Source organism: Perca flavescens, chromosome 2 (assembly GCF_004354835.1).
Source record: "Perca flavescens isolate YP-PL-M2 chromosome 2, PFLA_1.0, whole genome shotgun sequence".
NCBI lineage: Eukaryota > Metazoa > Chordata > Actinopteri > Perciformes > Percidae > Perca > Perca flavescens.
In genome coordinates this window covers 20299810-20322526 of record NC_041332.1, presented here as the reverse complement: position 1 = coordinate 20322526, position 22717 = coordinate 20299810, and the positions used below count along the sequence as shown (strand labels likewise).

General features: G+C 39.9%; 1 protein-coding gene across 1 annotated transcript; it reads right to left on the bottom strand.

Moving 5' to 3' along the window:
• Positions 1-34: 34 nt before the first annotated feature.
• jpt1a (Jupiter microtubule associated homolog 1a) lies at positions 35-22675 on the bottom strand. The gene is made up of 5 exons (XM_028599974.1): positions 22051-22675; positions 20001-20143; positions 7717-7814; positions 7353-7380; positions 35-1519 (listed from the first exon to the last, which is right to left on the bottom strand). The coding sequence occupies exons 1-5, from the start codon at positions 22104-22106 to the stop codon at positions 1386-1388; spliced, it is 459 nt and encodes a 152-aa protein (XP_028455775.1). The 5' UTR covers positions 22107-22675; the 3' UTR covers positions 35-1385.
• Between the last annotated feature and the right edge of the window lie 42 nt (positions 22676-22717).

Genomic DNA, 22717 nt, shown 5'->3' with positions numbered 1-22717 from the left:
AAATAAGATAACACACACACAGCAACTACACAACTCATGGTCAAAATTGATTTTTAATGTTCATTACCACTTGTGCCATTTCTTGATTTCAAATTTCTGCAGTGACTTACATCCAGCAACAGGAATTGGTTTTGGATACAAACAGACATATCTTGCACCATAACAGATGTTAAAAAGAGACACCACAGGAATTTACATTTCATTTACTTGAAATGTAGGTCTTGCATCACAGCTGGCTGACACAGCAACCAGACAAATGACTCAACAAGATAGATGCAGGAGGGTGTTTGAATTTTGGTTTAAAGAATGTGACAATGAAATGTACAAAAAGACTGTTCAATATGTCCAGCAAGCAGGATGGTAAATTAATATATAAGGGGGGTAAAGCATAGAAAAAAAGGCTGAGCTGTCATAAGGTCACTTGTCAAATCTAGGATGGGTTTACCAGAAACACTTTAGTATCAACAACATTCCATTAACTCACAATGGAAACAAACCAGTTCATGTTAATACTGGCAGAATGCAATTAGGTAAACCCAACTTTATTTGATGTTGTAGCCTAACTAACAAACAGGCACACTTTATTGTAGAATAAATCTTACCTATAAAAACATGGGGTACTTAAAAACTGGCACTGGGGTTACAATAATCTAAGGTTAGTGACTACAATAATATAAAAAAGGCTTATTTCAATTCTGTTACATGGGACCTGCAGTATTCATCTGAAGATAAATGTTTGCATCCCTCAGATCACAATGACAGTAATTTCTGTGGCTGCTATTTGGCTCCTAAGTGGATAATACTATAATCAGTAAAAATATTCCAACTCCATGCAACAATACAACAATTATTCCACAAAAAAAAAAAAAAACTAACAAACATGTTAAATAAATAAAAACTTCACAGTTATGTTTCTTCTCACATTCATACGTTACAGACCAGACACACATGCAAGATGGGTTTTAAACTGAACACAATGCAAAAGTGAAAGCTTTTATTTTGCTTGTGTTCTGGAAACTGCACAGCATCTGCTGTGGCAATAAAATTAGGGGAGATTGATTTATCACTTGTTGATATAAGAAATGTGCTCTTTGTACCCTGTCTGGAAGGTCTAATACAATACAGGGGCAAAGGCAGACTTTGAACCATATACATAGAAATACATAAAGTGCTTCTGTCAAAACAAACAAACAGTACAAAACAGTTTTCAAAAAAGAGGTATCAAAACAATGCACTTGGGGATGTGGAGGAAACTCGTGTCAGTTGGACAACAGATAAGATTCCTGCGATACAGACAAATGGGCCGGGGTTCCTTGTTTAAAAAAAAGAAAAGAACGGATGAGTTCAGACATGAGTAGATGTACGTAGGGGTAGTTGGCTGGGATTCAACCCAGAATGAGGCTGGACTTGCCCCCAGGGGGGTTCCTGCGACCAGACGGTACTCCTGCAGCGGGATCGTCTGCTGGGGGGGCCTCCTCCTTCTGCTCTGGAACGGCTTCAGGCTCAGGAGCACTGTTATCTGAACACACGCAAGGGGACATTTGACTATCAGTTACATTTCAATTCCATTTTAAATTATAGTGTCAAATCATAACAGACGTTATCACAGGACACTTTAGAGGTAAAGTAGACCTCTAGACCACACTCTAATTTACAGAGACCCAACAATTCCCCCCAAGGGAGTGGTCTCTATAATTTTGTCACACCAATCGGAAGCTTGCCAGGTTTATCCAAACCGTTTTCTTAATTGCAGACATTATGAGGGAGTGGCAGCATCTTTTGCATTTCAGCAGCCTCAGCCATATCATCTACTACTACTACTACTACTACTACTACTACTACTACTACTACGATACGATACGATACGACTTTATTGTCAGCCAGGGCTGAAATTCTTTTTAGATCCCTGGGTAGCTCATATAAAAAAAGAGGACATAGACATAAAAGATGAATAACACCAAAAGACATACATGAAACATTACCACAAATGACATAAACACACAAATAAGGAAACAAAGCATACATGTATAACAGAAAATGACATGAAGATGCACACAGACAAGGCCTTGGAGACTCGTAACCCTGAATAAATATTGCACTGGATTGGATTTAATGTAGCTGGTTTAACAATAATAACATTTAGATTTAGAGATGCACCGATAGACCGGCCGGTGACCGGTTTTCATGTGCTCGGCCATGACCGGCGACCGGCAGGTCAGTCTGACACATGCCGATTTCATGCCGGTCAATGCTACAATTAACTGACAACATAAGTTATACAAGTTACAGTTCTCAAGGACGCACGCAGACACGGACGTGACAGCACAGTCTCCTTTTCCTTTCTCTCAAGCTGATATTATCTGTGCAAAACATGTGAGTCATTTGAAATATTTCTGGCCAGTCCAAGCATACTATTTTGAGCTTCCTGAAGGGAGTGTGCTACAGGTAGTCCTATAATCTTTGAACATATTTTAATTTGATCAAATAGCTTTGTTTTATTTTTAACTGATAGGCCACTCAGCCAAGCAGTGCTTATAGAGCATGGTACTCTGAATTACTGATGTGAAAAACAAAGAAATTATTTGGCTACTAGCTCCAAAGGATCTCAATCTACGGAGAAAATAAACACGCCGTTGTATTTTTTTTTGCAGATAAATTCTATATGAGAGGTCCATGAGAGATTTTTGTCTATCATGACACCCAGATATTTGTAGACTGGGACTTGAACGATTACTGAATTGTGAATCTTCACTGGGGGCAGTTGACAATTCGGGGGTTTTCCAAAGATGATTTCCTCTGTCTTCACAGTGTTAAAAAATGAGATCATTTCCATCACACCACTCAACTAACCAATCCACGTTGCCCTGGTACAGTGTACGATCATCAAATTTGAGTGGAGTCAATGGAGTACTTTAACAGAAACTGGTTTGGCAAACTAGTGGTGCAGTCGGAGGTATAAAAAGTGAACAACACAGGGGAGCTAATACAGCCCTGGGGTACTCCAACATTAGTTGTCTTTGGAGAAGAGAGTGTGTCATTTACTTTGACTAGCTGAACCCTGTTTGTGAGAAATGAAAAATACCAAAGAATAAGATTAGGATTAATCCGAATCATTTTTGATAAAAGTAAATCTGGTTGAATTGTATTAAACGCAGAAGAAAAATCAAGAAACAGGGCCATGACATATGTTTTTGGTTTGTCAAGATGTTTGGAGATGAGGTGCACCAGTGTAAACACTGCACAACCTTGTTTATTGTTGCTACCATAAATATTTGCGGAGCCGGTCCGCAGGCGTTACGCATCCAGTGGAAATCCCCGGTAATGCCTTCTTTGGGTTGTTGCGCTGGAAAGTACCTCTGACCTCCTCCACCGTTATGACAATCCTCTCGGCATCAGAGGGTGTGATGGTCTTATAGGGTTGGGCGATGTCCCCTAAATTGGCAGTTGACGATGTTTACAGTAAAACGTCGTGATGGACGAGGATATCTACTACTATGGGCTAACAATTAACATAGAAACAATCTAACATACATTTAAATGCCCTCTGTAAATAGACAGTATTAAATGCTGGTGCTGGTAGGGGCAGTAAATAACAACTTGACCTACTTTCACTTAACTACAGTGCCGTAAAGTCTAGACTCAATCAGATGTCCGTGATCTGCTTAACGACAGGAAAGTGGAACGTTTGAATTTAACAGAGCGGCAGTAATAACCTAATATACCATTACTGAGTTTAAACTACATTATCGGTTATATTAGCACTGAATAACGCATTCAATAAACAGAAACATAACTCTGCACATGAACAGATGCGCAGTATTAGCTCACACATTAAATAGCACCCTTGTGAATTAGCCTACTGTTGCTAACGTATATTCATAAATCCTGCATAACATCGTCATCAGACTTACTTATTCATGCACGCACACAGTAGTATCCACAAAGTTAGTCCAATGAGGGGATAAAGGAAAGTGTGATAGCGTTCTACGTTAACGCTTTTTTCTCTCTCGCTCGAGACAGTTGTGTCCAAGCCGAGGCGCAGAGCATGGTTACCGCATGCTGATACGTTACTAGTCCAGGTAGAGCGAGCTACTATACTGACAGGGAGAGAGAGAGACTGTATCACTACAAATAAGTTGCATGTAGCTTGTTGCTAGTTTAAGACCGACGCAGTTGTCAATTTCCCGTTCACTAGGATTAACGTTTGTCTGACAGGGTGGGGGGCGTGGCATCACGATGGTGTCTCTCCATCGTGATGCCGGTCAACCATCACGATGGACAATGATATTGTCCATCGGCACATCCCTATGGTCTTATTTACATTTACACATTCGTCACAGTAGTCAGTAGAGTCGAGGCGACAGAAGAATACATCCCAGTCATTTTTTTCATATTGTCCCAGAGTCTTTTGGTTTTTTTTTCTTTGAACGTCTCCTCCAGGTGATTTCTGTGTACCTGTTTGGCCTCCCTAAGTTTATTTTTCAAATCTCTTTCCAATTGTTTGCCTGTGATGGTATCTTTGTTTTTAAAAGCCACCTTCCTTGAATTAATAATACCCTTAATGTCCTTAGACACAAACCTTTTATTGTTTCGATATATCTTTATTCTTTTAGTAGGAATGACCAATTGTACACAAAAATTAATGTAATCAGTGGTGACTGTAGTAGTTTCATCTAGGGAATTTTGATTATGGAATAATTCCCAATCTGTCAGTTCAAAACAAGCTTTAAGCGTCTCAATTGCTTCAGGAGACCATCATTTAATTTCTCTTTCTAATGGTTTACAGGTTTTTTGTTTTGTTTTGTAGGTTAGGATAAGGTAAACCACGTTGTGATCAGAATGCAATAGGAGATCTGATTCTGGACTCATAGGAATTTTTAACATTCACATAGCATTTGTCAAGCATTCTGTTCTTACTAGGGGTGGTACGGTTCATAAAAAACATCCGAACCGTACGGTTCGTTTGTCTCGGTTTGGAACGTGTGTGTGTAGCGCGGTTCGTCAAAACACTTCTAATGTGCACAAATCACTTACTGCCGTTGTGCCCTCTTTCAACACCTATGTTAAAACACTTACCGGAAATGACGAGCGGGATGAGTGTGACAAACGCAACACATGGCAGATGATTGGACGAACGCGTCACGTGGGGCTTGCTGCTCTCGAATTTCAAAACAGACTCTAATGGCGTCTCGTTGTGAATACGATCTCATATTTTACGAAAATAGTGTTTCTGAAAACATTTTAAGTGAGAAATAGACCAGTTGTCTTCATTTCAGATCGACAAAGGTCAGTTTAAAAGATTTTCGTCAGATTTTGAGAGGCGGCGAGCCGACCGCTCCTCAACGGTGGTGTGTCAGGTCACGTCACCTGTATTTTTGTAAGAGCTACACTGAAGTTGTTAGTTTGATAAAAGCAAGTTATTTCAATTGTTATTCTGTAATATTTCAATCTTCATGTGCTAAAAAGGACACATATGTTCCTGTAAATGGCGATACACACTCATTTTTTTGCCAAATAAATGAAAAGCTTGTTGAAATCATCGTCTTCCCTCTTGCTGTATAAAAATCTCACCTCGCTTTCCTCAGAGATGGTCCCAATAGTGTGCTTAAAGTCGAATTCCGTTTGTGCATGATTACAAGATAGAACTAGTTTTTAATAGTGTCCTACATTGTGGATAATTAAGCTATATATCATATGCTGAAGTATATTTCTGGAGTGTTAAAGATTAAAGAAAAAATAACAAGAACCGTACAGAACCGAAAACCGTGACCCTAAAACCGTGATACGAAACGAACCGGGTTTTGTGAACCGTACCACCCCTAGTTCTTACTTGTTCCCTTTTTAACCATCTGACTAAAACCAGGTAGTGCAGTGTCCAGGTGACAATGGTTAAGGTCCCCCAACACTATGACAGGAGCATCTGGATGTTTTTGTAGCAGTCTATGAACATGGTCCGCTATAATGGCTGCTGCCAACGCAGCCTTGCCACTGGGTGGAACATACACCACAAACAGCAGCACTACTACTACTACTACTACTATTCTTTTCTCCTGCTTTATTATTTGTTTTTTTAAAGCTAATTTTTTTGGGGGCTTTTCCCTTTATTACATAGTGACAGTGGATAGACAGGAAAGGGGGACAGAGATGGGGGATGACGCAGCAAAGGGCAGCAGGTCGGATTCGATATTCGATAGCCAAAAAAACAGTCAATATTGAATTACACTGCAATACAACAACAAGGCTGTTTCTTCATTTACATCTTTTCTACATGAATCATCAACAGATGAGGGTGATGGCGTTTTTTTCTGGAACATACAGTTTTACCCAAAGTCTTTTTGCACAATATCATGTCTGTAGCCATTAAATGAATATTTAGGACCTTTTTTACTTCATAAAACAATTTACCTGGAAACATTAAAAACGTCAGTCGGAGAAAGTGTTTTAAAGCAACCCATGAATTTAAAGTTAGTTTAATTAGCTATAGCTGATTAAATCTGACGGTTACTGGCTCAGAATGAGAAGCTGCTTTTGACTTCAGAAATCAAGAACCCATTGTTTATAAAAATGAACAAGAATTTTAGGTGGTAAATACTATTACTTTCTTAGACAAGAGAGTTCGTAATTTATAGTATATTTTATTATACTTTATATTATAAAATGTAGATGGCCCACTTGACCTTCATTTTATAGGTTAGCATTGACTAGGGGTTTCACAGAATAGTTGCCTATCAAAGCTACTAATTGACGTAGCGCTATATTGTCGAATATTCATTCATCTGTGGGTTTAACATGGTGCAGTAATGAATAGGGGTGTGACGAGACGCTCAGCTCACAAGACCAAGATTTTAACCTATTTTAAAGAAAACTTCATTAAGAAACTTAATTAAGAATATGACTGGAAAATAGTCTTTACTCAGAGAACCAAGGGTTAGGGTTAGGGTTAGCCAAGCATTTCATTGCAGCAGCAAACAAGTAGTAGGATGCTCTTGTATTGATTTATGACCATTTTTAGACGATGGGAGAACATTTTTCTTTGTTTAATATCATTTAAAGTAAAGTGAATTTCTGTTTGCGCTGCTTCTAGCCTATATTAAAAATATTCAGTTTATTCCCATTAATTCCCATTTACTCCCGTTAATTCCCATGGAAAGTTTCCAACTTTGAAAATTCCCTTAATTTTGCAACCCTAGCATGTATGTATACAGGTACATAATGCACATGCATCTGTACATTTGTACATGGATTAAATCATGTAATGTGTGACGTGATATTGATGATGACGTATCACATATCTATTCTTACACCAGTGGTTAAAACTCAGTGATGTAAGCAGAAAATATACAGGTGCTTACCATAATCACGTACATAATTTTCTCCATCCTACAAAAAACAAACAGAAAATAAATGTTAAGTATTTCATCAGCCTTCAGAGACTAAAAAAAAGGAAATTCTGTACTGCGTCATCAGTCTTGTTGAAAAGCCACACATACACTCAATGATAAAATGTGAGTAGGTATTACTTAAATGTCATTTGGTAATGTTCCTATGTAACTGATACACAAGCTACCTTTAAGACCATAAGTGAAGATCTAAAGAAAATAAATATATAATTCAAATCGTTTGGACTTGGACAGTTGCTTCCCTATATGTTTGTCTGTCCTCAGGTTTCACTTAATTTATTCTAACCACAACTCATGATCTGATGCATGATCTTACTGTGGCGGGGGCGTCTGCAGATTGGTTGCTGGTCTGGTTCCCTCCTCTCCTCAGGGGGGCTGATGACTCACCACAAAGCACACCTGTGGGCTTCCCACCTGGAAGAACAAGGAGACATGATGGCTCAGATAAAAAGGCTGTCACATAGGTGGTGCAGAGACTAAATCCAATAAATGCTCAGTTTCTTTATATAGAGACAATGTCATGGTGACATACAGTATGTCAGATCATTACAACATTGAATTTCCTCTTTCAAATAAGTTTGAAAATAAGTTTGGCTGACTTTAATCTTGAACTATTTTGTTGTTTTATATTGTTGTTGTGATATCGCTGCATTCCCAGATCTTGGCAATTACCTTTGCAAGTACAATACTCTTATTAATGAGAGGGTTTATAGCTGTCAACGGGTTCTAATAAAACGGAGTGATTTGGATCTTGATATTGTTATAGTCTATTTTTATAAAAAATAAAGGGAATGTAAAATCTTAAATGTAATGGCGAAGAATGCTGTTCAAACAAAGGACTGACATTAAAGAAAAATGGTAATGCTAGAAAAGGTAATCCACAGTGGACAATAACAAGGACAACTGGCATCTGATCTTCCTCTCCTGATCTTCCTCTGCAAACTGAGTAGCTGGTAAAAAGTGGACATGTCCGGGCAAAAGAGTATGTTTGGTCATCCTAACTTAGGTAGGTATATTAGTACAGTAACCAGAGCTTCCGCTAGAAAAAATTGGTACCGGTCATGTTACCTGTAAGGTTTTATTTTACCTGTCAAATATTTTCTGTGTTTTAAAAACAATTGATAGGCAGGCTATACTGTATATAAAGAATAATATCATCAAAGGATGTAGATTCATACTATTTTTATTGAAATGTAGGCTCTTTGCTACAGGCAGAGAGGGCAAAAGAATTAAATTAATGCATATAATTGTGCCGATCTTAATTAAAATAAGCCTATTTTCCATTTGCTAGGCTGAGGAATTAAAAAAAAAAAAAAAACTGTCAAGTACAAGCAAACTGTCTCAGTTTGCTTGTACTGTAGTCAATGTCTGTGCTGTTTTGATGTGGATCTGCAGGGAGAAGCCTCTCTCTGCTGGCACACTGGAGACAGGTTTTACACAGGCTACCTTGGCCAGTTTGACCCACTCTGGATAGATTTTACCGTAATCCCAATAAGTACCTTGCAGGCTGTTGAGAAAGTCAAGCCTCCATAACCGCGGAGAGCTGTCATCATATAGCATCTTGATGTGCGTCTATGTCATTAACGTTAACGAAAGGGGCTGTAGCTGGTGCCGACTCGTCCTCGCAATTTCTTGGCTTCATATACAGTACAGGCCAAAAGTTTGGACACACCTTCTCATTCAAATGCGTTTCCTTTTATTTTCATGACTATTTACATTGTAGATTCTCACTGAAGGCATCAAAACTATGAATGAACACATATGGAATTATGTACTTAACAAAAAAGTGTGAAATAACTGAAAACATGTCTTATATTTTAGATTCTTCAAAGTAGCCACCCTTTGCTTTTTTATTAATAAAGGGAAAAAATTCCACTAATTAACCCTGACAAAGCACACCTGTGAAGTGAAAACCATTTCAGTTGACTACCTCATGAAGCTCATTGAGAGAACACCAAGGGTTTGCAGAGTTATCAAAAAAAGCAAAGGGTGGCTACTTTGAGGAATCTAAAATATAAGACATGTTTTCAGTTATTTCATACTTTTTTGTTAAGTACATAATTCCATATGTGTTCATTCATAGTTTTGATGACTTCAGTGAGAATCTACAATGTAAATAGTCATGAAAATAAAGAAACACATTGAATGAGAAGGTGTGTCCAAACTTTTGGCCTGTACTGTACGTTAGACCGGCCGCTGCTTGATGTTATGAAGTAATTCACAATATTTCCCTGTTTTGCCAAGGCTTGGGCTTTCCCGCTTGCTTGTAGCCGTTTATTGTAAATCTACGCTAGTCTTCTGCATTCAATCAGAGCGAGAGCGTGACATGTAGTTTTCCCTTTATTGCATACGCTACAGTCTAAAGTCATTTCTAAATGAAAAAATATGATTGTTCATTGTTTTAATAGAACGAAAGATATGAAAATCACTGTAGCCTATTTTAACACAATTCAAATTGTGCAGAGGGAATTATTTTCACTGGTCATTCTGACCAGAGACAATTAGAATTTTCAGTCAATGATAGTAATAGTGCATTGTGCAGCTTTGAAAACAAATACATAAATTGATCTAAATTAAGAGCAAATATAACACACAATGATGTATTACAAGTCGAAACTTGACAGCTAATAGAAAATATACAACATTTCAATTTAGGCTTCTGGCTTTTGATCATGATCAGAGAAAATACAGTTGTTATACCTGGCAACAATCTTCAGTGTAAACATGAAGAGCACTTCCATTTTCTCTAAATATTAAAATCAGATGCTAGAGCATGGCGTCAGCGTGTTCACAGGGTGTGTGGAATTTCCCAGAAACGATTTACATGTAACTTGTATGTCTTAATCATAATAGGAAATTGAAAGGTCCCTCAAGTCCACTGACATAATGGCCTGACCTTATGACCCCCATTATCCTGGACTTTTCTTTGTAAGCAAGTTGTTCCTGCACTTCCTACTAGTTCACCATTGTGCTTTGGAAAATGTTCTCATTTTGGAAATTCCTCTTTCATACTAAATGTCTTTCTGACAATAACTCTGTTCACACTGTCTAATAAAATATGCAGTCATGTCCTGCTGTATAACATTTTTCCCTTTGTACCCCCCGGCAGTTTTGGTTTTTGTTTGGTCACACTAAGTAGCTTAACAAGGCAAGCTATTGTTATTTTCACAATAAGTAATGCTACTCAGAATGCTATTATTTGGCATGGGAGTGGGACTATGCATGATCTGTGACCCTTTTTGGGGGTGGGGGGGGTTTGGTAAGATGTTATATGGATTTTGAAATATGTTGGATTTACTGATCATGGCCAAATGTTTCATCACACAGAAAATATCTGTATATTAATAGGTACATAAGATGTGTGTGTCTGGGGCAATTAACCCTGCCATCATTTTCGGGAACAAATGTTTCTTAATTTAATATTGCAACTGTATGACACATGCCAGTTGGGTTCATTCCTTGCCTTGACAAGGATATAATAAAATACAATAAATAATTGTTTTGATTGTATATGTACCTATTTGATTCATACTTGTATCCTGAACTGGTGTATGAGATATGTACCGTACACACTTAGTTTATCCTTTTTTTAAACTTTTTTTTGACACCATTATTTACCTACAGTATGGTGTTGTTTGTCTTTATAAATCTTCCATGGTGAAAGTCTGAGTGAGTACAAGTGAAAAGTGACAGTAACTCAAATTTTTTTTTTAACCTTCTTTACCTGTCAATAAGACTTTCTGGTGTGCAAGACCTTTATCTTACCTGTCAACAGTGAAGCCAATAGAAGAGAAGCCGAGAGGTATAAATTGAATAAGTACATTTACTCAAGTACTGTTCTTTAAATAATTTACATAGAGTACTGAAGTTTAACATTAGTATATCCATTTTAAGATTTTTGAATTATACTTATAATGAAAGTGAAATTGGGATTTGAACATAGTGAGCATACAAACAGGGATGCTGCAGGAGTGATTGGCAAAGTTTCAAGTTTCTGTTCGAGGTTCATATACTGTTGGTTAGGAGTAAGAGAAAAAGGAAATGGAGGGAGGGAGGATGTGTGAAAGCTTCAATATGCATTAAGCCCGTGACCACATAGAATCTCTTTAAATATTGTCTGTATTATCTATCTATCTATCTATCTATCTATCTATCTATCTATCTATCTATAATTCCAGGAACGTCTTTCTGTCTGTGTGTCTGTCTGTCTGTCTGTCTGTCTGTGTGGGTGTTAAGCGCATATCTCTCGAACCATTAGTCCGATGGATTTCAAACTTGACAGGTGTCTTGCTATGGGCACAGGTAAGTGCAGTGCCAAGTTATTTGGATAAAAAATGCAAAAGATATTGTTAAATATATAGGTAAAGAAGCACACATTGGCTTTTTGCCACTCTAGCCACTGGCCACTCCCCCTCTGCTCACTGAGTGAGCAGTGAGCAGGAGCAGAGAGAGAGAGAGAGAGAGAGAGAGAGAGAGAGAGAGAGAGAGAGAGAGAGAGAGAGAGAGAGAGAGAGAGATAGCAGAGCAGCTTTGGCAGCTAAAATGTGACATACACCTCAGACCCACAAAAATGTGCAAAGTAAAAAAATGTGTGGTAAAAATGTAGTGCAAAGTAGCACTACTTTGGACTGTCTTTGACTTTGAAGAAACAAACGACAATTCCCGAATTTCAGGGCGTTTCAGAATCACACACACACACACACACACACACACACACACACACACACACACACACACAGTTCTGGTGGTAGATGAACCAGATATGTGCTGTTTAGCTCTCCTAACGGGCCGGGTGGGTAGCGCACTGCCATGAGTCCATGACACTAATGTCTGATTACTCCACATTTTAATTGTGATATTTTGTGATTACATTCTGATTCTGCAATGTTCTCTGTCAGGTAAATATAGAAGCACAATGTATTCCTCCATAGGCGCCAATTTATGTTTTCCTCCGTGGGTGCCCATGGGCGCATGCCCTTTAAAAAAAAAAAAAGTAGTCAAAAAATGTTTGCATTTCAGAACCTTAGGAAATGGACAGCGGCCGATACAAACACACTATTAACTCGATAATAAAGCCGTAAAGTTTCAACTCAGGACAGCGCCACTTCTCAAAAATACAGATAGGACTGGAGATGAGAAGTTTAACTGACCACCAACTACCGCTGACCTGACAGCTCGCGGTACACTGCGTCCAGCGCGCAGTAACCGATTCTGGGGTATCAACTGCGATCAGCTTCGTGGGAAATTAAGAACTCTCTGCACTGGTGGTGGATGTTGTTGATGCACTTGCATCATTAGGTTTGATTTTTTAATAACAAATCTGTCCATTTAATTCTCACTCTGATTACCTGCAGTGCACTGTGGGGGGGATGGAGGCTTTTCATCCAAGAGACGCTGTGATTGGTGGATAGGATATGGAGCAGGGGACTGACAGCGACATAACCAATAACATTAGGACAGATGCTCCACTTAGCACCAATTGCAATGCTTAATTTTAAATAAATGTAGCCTACTGGCAGTCTGGCACACGTGGGTGCTCAGTGGGTGCTCTGTATTTTCCGTGGGAGCACCCACGGTATCGGCGCCTATGTCTTCCTCTGATGTAGCCGTAGCCCACACTAAGTCAATAGATAGTAGGCTATACAGTGGAGTTGCATATTAAGTGGTTCAGGGTCCTTCTCTAAGTCATTTTGGGGTACAAAGCAGCAACACCACAGGCCAAGCAATCAGCCCGTTTGCAACGGGCACTGCACTAGTAATTTATAATTTGTGTATAATTAGTTTTTGGAAAGACAAAATATTTCCTTTTGTTCAAGCCAATTCATTAAGGCTGTTACACTGGACTTGGTCTTAATACACATTCACAATTAAATATTTTCTTATGTAGTTATTAGGGATGCAACGATTATAGATTTTGTTGGTACAATTATAGTCTGAAAAATAATCACGGGTTCACGATTATCACGATTATTATGCATTACAGTTTTTCACGATCGCTATGACACTTTTTTCAATACTTTTAACAACTTTCCTAAACTCTTAACGCACCAACACACCTACAACACACGATTGGCAAAACAGTTAATTTCATGCTCAAAATCACACTTTGTAAACTAAACTTCAACACTGATTTTCAAAATACAATAATTCACTTACACAATACACTATGTCTACCAAAACAATGCAATCATGTCTCAAAATCAAATAATTCTTCCAAAACACTAACACATGTTCTCTCCCAACAGGAATATTTAGTCAATCACTGCACAATGACATAAAAAAAAACTAACATCAGATGGAATTACAGAAACTGCATCATTTTAAATGTGTCAGTCAGGTCTGCTCTTATACAACAGACAATAGTATATTGTATTGATCATAGATTGTGTTTTGGACTGCAGTTTCTCTTGAAGTCTCTCTGCATTTTTGTTTTGTTGGGTTTAGTAAATGCATGCATATTTTCTTTTACTGTAAAGATAATTTTTTGGGCTTTTCCACCTTCCACCACAGGACAGCTAGTTGAGAAAGGGGAGAGAGAGGGGAGACATGCAGGAAATCGTCACAAGCCAGATTTGAACCCTGGACCTCTGCGTCGAGGCATAAACCTCCAAGTATATGTGCGCCTGCTCTACCCACTGATCCGACCCGGCCACCATTTTGTTTCTTTTGCTGCAGAGATTCAATACAAAAAATGAATGACCCATGTCAGAGTAGCTTTATAGAATGTACGGTTTATGAAAAAAAGGAGATAGAGACAGAATTGTCCTGGTACTCCTATTCCTCTCCCTCTCGTGAAGGCATTTTTCTTATTTTCTGTGTTCATCTACAGTATATTGTTCAAATAGGTCCTCTTTTACTCTACTACCATATGATCATGCAATTGAAAGAACCTCAACACCTGAGTGTGTTTCCTAGAAGGGAATCAGCTGGGATTGCTCTACATATTTGCATAACTTCAATCAGCTGTTTCCAATAAATGCATGTATAAAATGCAGGGGATATATTTGTGTTTCAATTTACAATTTGAACAGCTGTTCACTTTGACTTTGACTTCAAGTTAGGTTTAGAACATGATGTTATCTGTTCTGACATACAATGTGAAAGCATTTGGAAATTTGGCAGTAAAGATCCATTGTTTTGGTTTTGGTGGAGCTTGTGTGTAAAAGAAATGTAAGCACTTTAAATTTGTGTTAACTGTATGCATTTTGTGTCAAAGCAACAAGAAATGTGTTAATTGTATAGCCTACACAGACGGATGTTGTGCTAACTGTGTTAAGAGTTTAGGAAAGTTGTTAAAAGTATTGAAAAAAGTGTCATAGCGATTGTGAAAAACTGTAATTGATTGCACTGCTAATGTATGAAATCACATGAACACTCTAGATTTTAATGTCTCATTTAATGCTGCCTCTTGGAACAGAAATGACACAGTATGACACAGTTTTGGATGTTCTGAAAATGATTATTTATATGATCAATCATCAACCTTTTTATTTAAACTCATCTGAAAAGATTAGAGCCTAGAGGTGAATCAGTCACATCACAAACACAGGCCAAGTTGGCAACCACAGTGCTGTCCTTCAGGCCCTCAAAAAGCTAAAAACGGCCCGGCTAGCTGTTATGTCTAAAAGTTGGAGGAGCTGCTAGACCAGATGCACCTTTCACAGGGAGATTCACAGCATGTCGCCAAGGAATAAATGCCACGGAGGGCTCTCTCTGCAGCCTTATGTCCCCCAGGGGATGAAGAGGAGTAAGAAGGCTAAGTTACGTTGAGTGGTAACGTCAGTGACATGTTTGAGTTGATGCGCAGTTTTGCCACTTAACATTATCATCAGTACACTCACTGTAAATGCTAACGTCGGCTCCTGACTCTTTGCTCCTGACTGTAATGTTACGGTTAACACTCAACAACAACGTTAATAAACAAAGTTGCTAGCAAGCTTACCAACTTGGGTTGAATTCCCCGTTGTAGCTGCAGCTGTCGTGAGGTCAGGGACTGGCTCTGCTGTGTGTTTTCCTGGTGTTTGCCAACTTTATGTAACGTTAAAAACCAGCAGTATGTTATCCCACCACAGGGAGCCTTTGTACATCACTCCCGACAGTCAATACTCGTGGTGACCGGGTCGGCGTCTGATGTGCCGTGTGTGCGCGCAAACGTGAACGTTTATGTTGTCAAGGAGGTTCAATAAGAACTGCACACACTGCTACGTGCAGTCAGTTAACACTCGGTGTTAAAAAGCACGGTTAATAGGGAAATTGGTTAACCGCTGCATCCCAAATCCGGGTCAAATTGGGGTCAAGTGACCAGTTCAGACTTCTTCAGAAGGAGTGTGAACACTCACATCTAGCCCAGATCAGGACAGGGCCCCCTGCTCCCGGTGCGGCTGTCAACTGGGCGGACTGTTCTCAGTGTGCCCCAACCACGTCGCCAGGACGGAGATCGGCTCATGTAAAAAGGCGATGTCGGCAACCCACCCGACCCGTCTTGAAACACCGACCAAGGAGTCTAACGTGCGCGCGAGTCAGAGGGTCGCAATGAAAGTGAGGGCCGGCGAGTGCCGATCCCGGTCCCTTGGGGTCGGGCGCACCACCGGCCCGTCTCGCCTGCACCGTCGGGGAGGTGGAGCGCGAGCGAGTGCGATAGGACCCGAAAGATGGTGAACTATGCCTGGGCAGGGCGAAGCCAGAGGAAACTCTGGTGGAGGCCCGGAGCGGTCCTGACGTGCAAATCAGTCGTCTGGTCAGACAGACCTCTGTAGTGAATTTGCAGCCATAACCCCGCAAAGGCCAAAATAGCCAATTTGTCTCTCTTTCTCTTCATTCTTCTCCTCCTCAGTACCTGCTCATTAATGTTATGGCTGCCATTACACAAACATTTTGAAATAAAAGCGAAAATGCTTACTTCCTCCATAACCTCCCTAACTTTAGTGCAACAGCGTGCTGCGTCTGATGTCATTGTTATTGTTCTTTTGCGCATATGGGTCAGTTCGAAACCGCAAACAGTTCACACTGGAATCTGATATAGGCTACATTTTAGAAGGTGATGTGAACGGCCAAACAAAAAATTGTATCGAGCAAAAAATCTAAATTAGGCATCAAGACTTGCGGTGTGAACGTAGCTTTAGTGATATAGAATTCAGGCAGATGCCATTATAATAGCCGCTTTCCGACCAAGTAGTTACAGGAACGTAGTTATAGGAAAAGTCAACTTCTAAGCAGTTCTCCTAACTACTCTCCCCCAAAACCATTTTTTTCTATTTGCATTCGCACTGGCCATGTGACCATAGGGACTATAGGATGGGTAAGGGAGTGATGAAAGCATGGCAACGGTTTTTATAGCGTTAAAATCAGAAAACACTAAAAAAACTAAACACTAAATCTAATGTATATAGCATATTTGTCATAATTCAAACAAGTCTCCCGAAGAGAAACGGGTATCTCTGTGTGTGTGTGTGTGTGTGTGTGTGTGTGTGTGTGTGTGTGTGTGTGTGTGTGTGTGTGTGTGTGTGTGTGTGTGTGTGTGACAGAAAGTTTGTCAAGCCCACAGGGCACGCTTGTGGAGTTTAACTCCGAAAAGACAGTTAACCACAGGTTCCCGTTAATCTTATGATGGACATGTGTTGTGATATTTAAATAAAACGAACCGTCAACGGCGAAATAAAAGCTTCTTATTTACGAGACCAGTTTACAGCGGGGTCTCGGAGCAGGACTGGCCGAGCGACGAGCTAACAGCCGGGGCAGGCGCCTGCTGGCTATCACCTGCTGGCTGTCGCATGCTGGCTGTCGCCTCACTTCATGGAGCTTCTCACCTCCAAAAACTTTGAAGCAAATTGTCAATTCGGCATTAATTTTCACAAGACTAAGAATCTAAACAGTTCATTTCTCGCCTTAAACATTGTCAGAAGTGAATTTAGTGATGAATAAGATGGCGAAAAGTAGGGGTGGGCGATATGGACAAAAAATAATATCTCGATATTGTTTCCGATTTTGACGATAACGATAATTAGACGATATCCTTTAAAAATGTGTTTTTAAAAGTCTGAGTTACTTAATCACTGATGATAATAATGGCCACAATGTTGAATGAAAACAGTTTCTTTAAAATGTAAGTAAGTAAGTAAAAACAATTCAAAGACAAAATACTACTATACTAATACTAATTGAACTAGTGTAGGAGCATTGAACTCTTGAGTACACATTCAGTTGTTCACCTCTGCTGTAATGTAAATTGTGCAGCATACAAGCAAGATGAAATCATAATAATAAACAAAGGGCTCTTTTCTATAACAAATTGCACACAACCATGTCCTTATTGGAAGCAGTCCTGGAGCTGTGATAGGGCAGTGTCAGGCCAGGTACTGATAGTCGTTCTACTTGGCTGTATAGTCCTTCTGACCAGGACTTATGCTGGGATCAGAAATAGTTGGATGTGACCTGACTGGCCCAGGTGAGGGAGAGGTGCAGTTCTGTGTGCTTTCTTGATTTTAGAGTATACATGGTCTAGTGTGTTCTTCCCTCTAGTAACACAATCTACATGCTGGAAAAAGCTGGGGGAGTACGGACTTTAAGGACGCCTTGTAAAAGTCCCCTCCAGGAGATCGCGCTGCAGTGTATTCACTATGGTTAGCAGTGAGCCAAACTTGTGCTAACGTTAGCATTGGGGGCTATGTTGACGGCAGTGTGCTGTTTTCGTAGTAAATAAAATGGCCTGTATATTACCAACAGGGCTCCAGGTCAGGTGAGCCATGCTGGGCATCGATCCTGCAGTTGGTACTCCATTCATTGTGCACAAAAATGCAGTCCTCCGCCTCTGGTCTTGTTTGAGTTATTTTCTCATCCTGCCGGTAGCTAGCTCGGCGTGCTAGCGCCGACAACAACCTGCAGCGCCCGGTCTGGCTGTGTCCTCCGGGATGCTATGAGCCGCCTGGAAGGCTCTCGTAATGGCTGTGTTGTATTGTAGTCCTATTGATTAGTTAAGTGTGGCTGTACTTGTTTAAATATACACCGACAGGAGAGCTAGTAGCCGCTGCACAATTGCGCGCCGCCATCTTTGTTGACATTAGTGAATGTGTAGCGTTCCAATGTGTGTTTTGAAGTGTTTTTTTCTAAGTAATTTAAATACTCGATAATATCAATTTGCACATCGTTAACACAACAATGACGATATTATCGTAAACGATATATATCGCCCACCCCTAGCGAAAAGTGTTAAAATTGTCTCGTTGTTGGTCTGTCTGTACCGGAAACCCGACCCTGGTTGACCTACTGTAGGTCCCTATGCTAAAAAGGGAACAGCAAAAAGACCTTGGCCTGAAGAAGGAGCTGAAAGAGTTACAGGAACTGCGGCCAGAGGAACTTAAAAATCCCCAAATTGGTCCAGTCGGAACACAAGAAAAATAGGGTCCTAGGAATTTTATGTCCTAGGAAAGCGGCTCATGTCATCCAACTTTGCACATGCCACTGACAGAAAAGCTACTTTGAAGAGATTCTGGGAAAGCCAGATGTAATAGCTGCTAAACCATTAACAAGTTGACACCTGACTAATATTGTGACATCACTGGCAGACAATGTCAAACATATATGGCCACATCCTACCAGCCTATAAACAAATTTACTAGAAGAGGTGTTGTGATGGCTGGCCAAGGTTGCCATGAAATTCGTCCACTTTGTGTTGGTTACAATTTATATTCACTGCATATAATAATACACTTAATGTATATACATATTTCATATTGAAACTCTAGACATGTCAAATTGAAAAAAGAAAAATAAGCCCTTTGTCACAGGAAAGAATTGCTGATCCATTTTAGCACTCAACAAAGTCTGAAACCAGACCTGAGCTGAGCTGACCTATGCAATGCACAATACAATGAAAGCTACTTGGATTATGACCTTAAAATTGTTGCTTTTGTTCTAGAAAATGAAGAAACACTGCACTAGATCACAAAGGCATCACTTTTACTTCCCAATTTGTTTCAATTCCTCTTTTGGTAACATTTTGCTGTTATGTTCTCTGTTATGTGTGTCATTCTACATTTAGAGAATGACGTGAAACCCAAGCACTGGGCAAGAATGACCTGCCATAGCATAAGGTTATAAAACATTGTATTTGGTTTCTTAGCCTTTTGTTATTCCTTTCAGAAATATACTTTTTAATTTCTAAAATAAACCTTGTGATCTAACAAGGACTTGAGGCAGCTCATTTCTACCTAATTATTTAGATCTCTGCATAGTTGAGAAGATCCTGATTAATAGAAACACACCAGTGATTAAATATCTAATGACAGCCTGAAAGAGAAATCAATTCATCATTGGGTCAGCTAAACCTGTCAAGTATCACCACTGGAGACAGCAAATTTTATTCTTATGTATTGCAGCTGTCTGAGGTTTTGACTAGCCTAAGGAGGCAAAGGACAAGTTCGATCTAGCAGCAAAAAAAAAACCTTCAGTGAAAACCTTGTATCTCCAAAACACAGGAAGTGTTACTGGTTGTGTGCTCTGTTTGTAGTGGCGAACTATGTAAAAAATGAGGTGGATATGAGAAATTGAGGTTTAAGCTTTCACAGTAGAGCAACAATTGTTTGAAGAAGAGGTAGACTGTACCTGGTGGATTGTTCCTTCGATTGGCATAGGGGTCCTCTGGCTCAGCGAAAACACTGGAGGCCATCTTGTCTTTCCGGACGGGAGCCTTCTTCTCATCTGCACCAAATGTAATGTTGGAGCCGCCACCAGGAGGGCGCAAAACCCTGGAAAGATAGCGATGGTCTGAACTGTTGCTGAAAGCTGGATCGTACTCCTCTCCACTCTAAAACTGATTCATTAAAAAAAATAACCTACCTAAATACTGTGGTTCAGACTAGGGATGTGCATAATGAATCAGTGACAAATTATTCTTCATTCACACTCATGTCAACAAAGGTCAAATTATTTTATTTTGAGTCATTTAAAGGTCCCATGGCATGAAAATTTCACTTTGTGAAGTTCCCCCAGCCTGCCTATGGTCCCCCAGTGGCTAGAAATGGCGATAGGTGTAAACCGAGCCCTGGGTATCCTGCTCTGCCTTTGAGAAAATGAAATCTCAGATGGGCCGACCTGGAATCTTCTCCTTATGAGGTCATAAGGAGCAAGGTTACCTCCCCTTTCTCTGCTTTGCCCACCCAGAGAATTTGGCCCACCCATGAGAGAGAGACATCATGGCTTTCAAACGAGCAAAGTGGCAGTTGGTCAAGGCCACACCCCCACCCTTGCCCCCCCCCCTCCTCCTCCTCCTCAATAGCTACAGACACAGAAAGGAAAGCTGATTGTGGGACTGGCTCTAGTGGCTGTAATTCTGCACCACGGCTGAATTTCGGGAAAGAGACTTCAGATACAGTATTAGGGGACCACTAAGGTCTATATAAAAGCATCCAAAGAGCACCATGTCATGGGACCTTTAACAATGCCTTTGGATAAAATGTAATGTCTATCAAATGTTTCAACTCATCATCTATCTTTGCGCTGTCTGGGCAGCCAGATTCAGAAGAGCATTACCTATAATGTGTCTATGTGGACTTTATATGCAGACTACTATTGTTCCACTTATAATTAGTATTATCTGTGACAGTGAGAGTGATTTTTATATGTCATTTATATCAACAAGGGTAGACTAAATATTAAGAACACCTCTCAGTATAATGCAATACAGTTCAACAGCACCACAAACTACAACTTTAAGGGTAGGATTTATTGCAGGCCTGTTGGATTAGACGGCACCATTCTTATCTAGGCGCCTATTAAACTGACAACGGTTTATGCTTTGGGCTACAGTTTACACTGTTATATATCAATATAGATCATGTGATTTCCTCTCAAATTGAAAGGTAACAGTAAAAAGGGCTTTCACACAATGGTACATACATTGGTCCAATGTATTTCTGTATTTTACATTACTCACATTGCTTTGAGTACTGTCGCGCTATGATCGAATTTACCATAATAGCCACATATTACTTTACTAAAAAAAACTGCATCGCTCATTTAAACATCGTGGATTTTAAATATGCATCCTTCCAGTTTTACATGCGTGGAATATCAGTCAGGTGTAAGTAATTATCCAGCTGTAACGTTAACATGGCCCTCGATCGCCTCAATGGGGCCATATGGAGGGCAGACTAAAAGATGTCTTATTGTACTTCACTGATCATCTCGGTTACTGATCTGAAATCCACGGGGGCCCCACCCAACTGGAATGACAGATCTGATGAATATTTAGTTTCCAGACAATAACCACGAAAAATCAATAAGGAAATATACAGGTAAAAGGCCTACACTTAACACTAATGTTAGTTTGTAACGTTGCTTGCTAGCTACAATAGGGAGGGTACATGTGTGCTATCTTGCTAGCTAACGTAAGAAAATGGGAATGGTCCATCCCAACAGACACAACGGGAAGGTGTGGTACCGAGCTGTCTCCAAGCATCGTCGCCCCATGCTTAGCTAGCTAGCTTCAAGCATTTCGAAGCGGTTAGGTAATAATTACGAGCATGTAGGAGCAAAAATGTCTTAAATTTTAGGGTGAACCTTATAGCGTTGATGTTAACGTCAGAGGATGCTGGACTTGTGGGCATCAGGGTGGCTATCGGGTTACGGAACGGTCTGAAAGACGCATTTTTACCTGGAACTGCTTTTAGAGCCGGGCTCCATCCCTTGATATGTCGTGGTCGTCGTCATTTTTACACAAGAAGTCGTAAAATATGTATCAATCTCAGGTTACACGCGAATAACACTTTCATTAGCAGCACTTTACCGCCTCATCATTGTCTGTCCTAGCCGGTGGCTCCAAATAATCAACCTGCCTCCAGTCTGAGTGGACAAGACTGTCTAGCCAAGTGACCAGAAGGAGATGTCTCGCTTCCGGTCACATTTTCAAAATAAACTGTGCAAACCTAACAAAATGTTTTATAGCCAATATGGCTTTCTTTAAGATCACAATAAAATTACATCAAGTCATAAATACATTTTTAAATGATTGCATAATTAACGCTAAGTGGCATTTCTTTATGATCCTGTACTTTGACAAAGGTGACACATTTGGATTGTAATTTGAAAGCAAAAACGTATTTCCGGTCTTTCTCTGCTTATTTCGGGCGTTTTCGTCTCTTAGTACATTCATGGGTTTGGTTCAATTAAAATACAGTCTGAGTTTGACCCAGAAGTGCGGGTGCGACAGAAACCATTGCGGAGAGGGTGCCTCTATAATAAGTCTCCACAGCGTGGAAATGAACAGCTGGATCCTGGCCATACATTCATGATTCTGACAAATGAATCATACCTGTGATTGG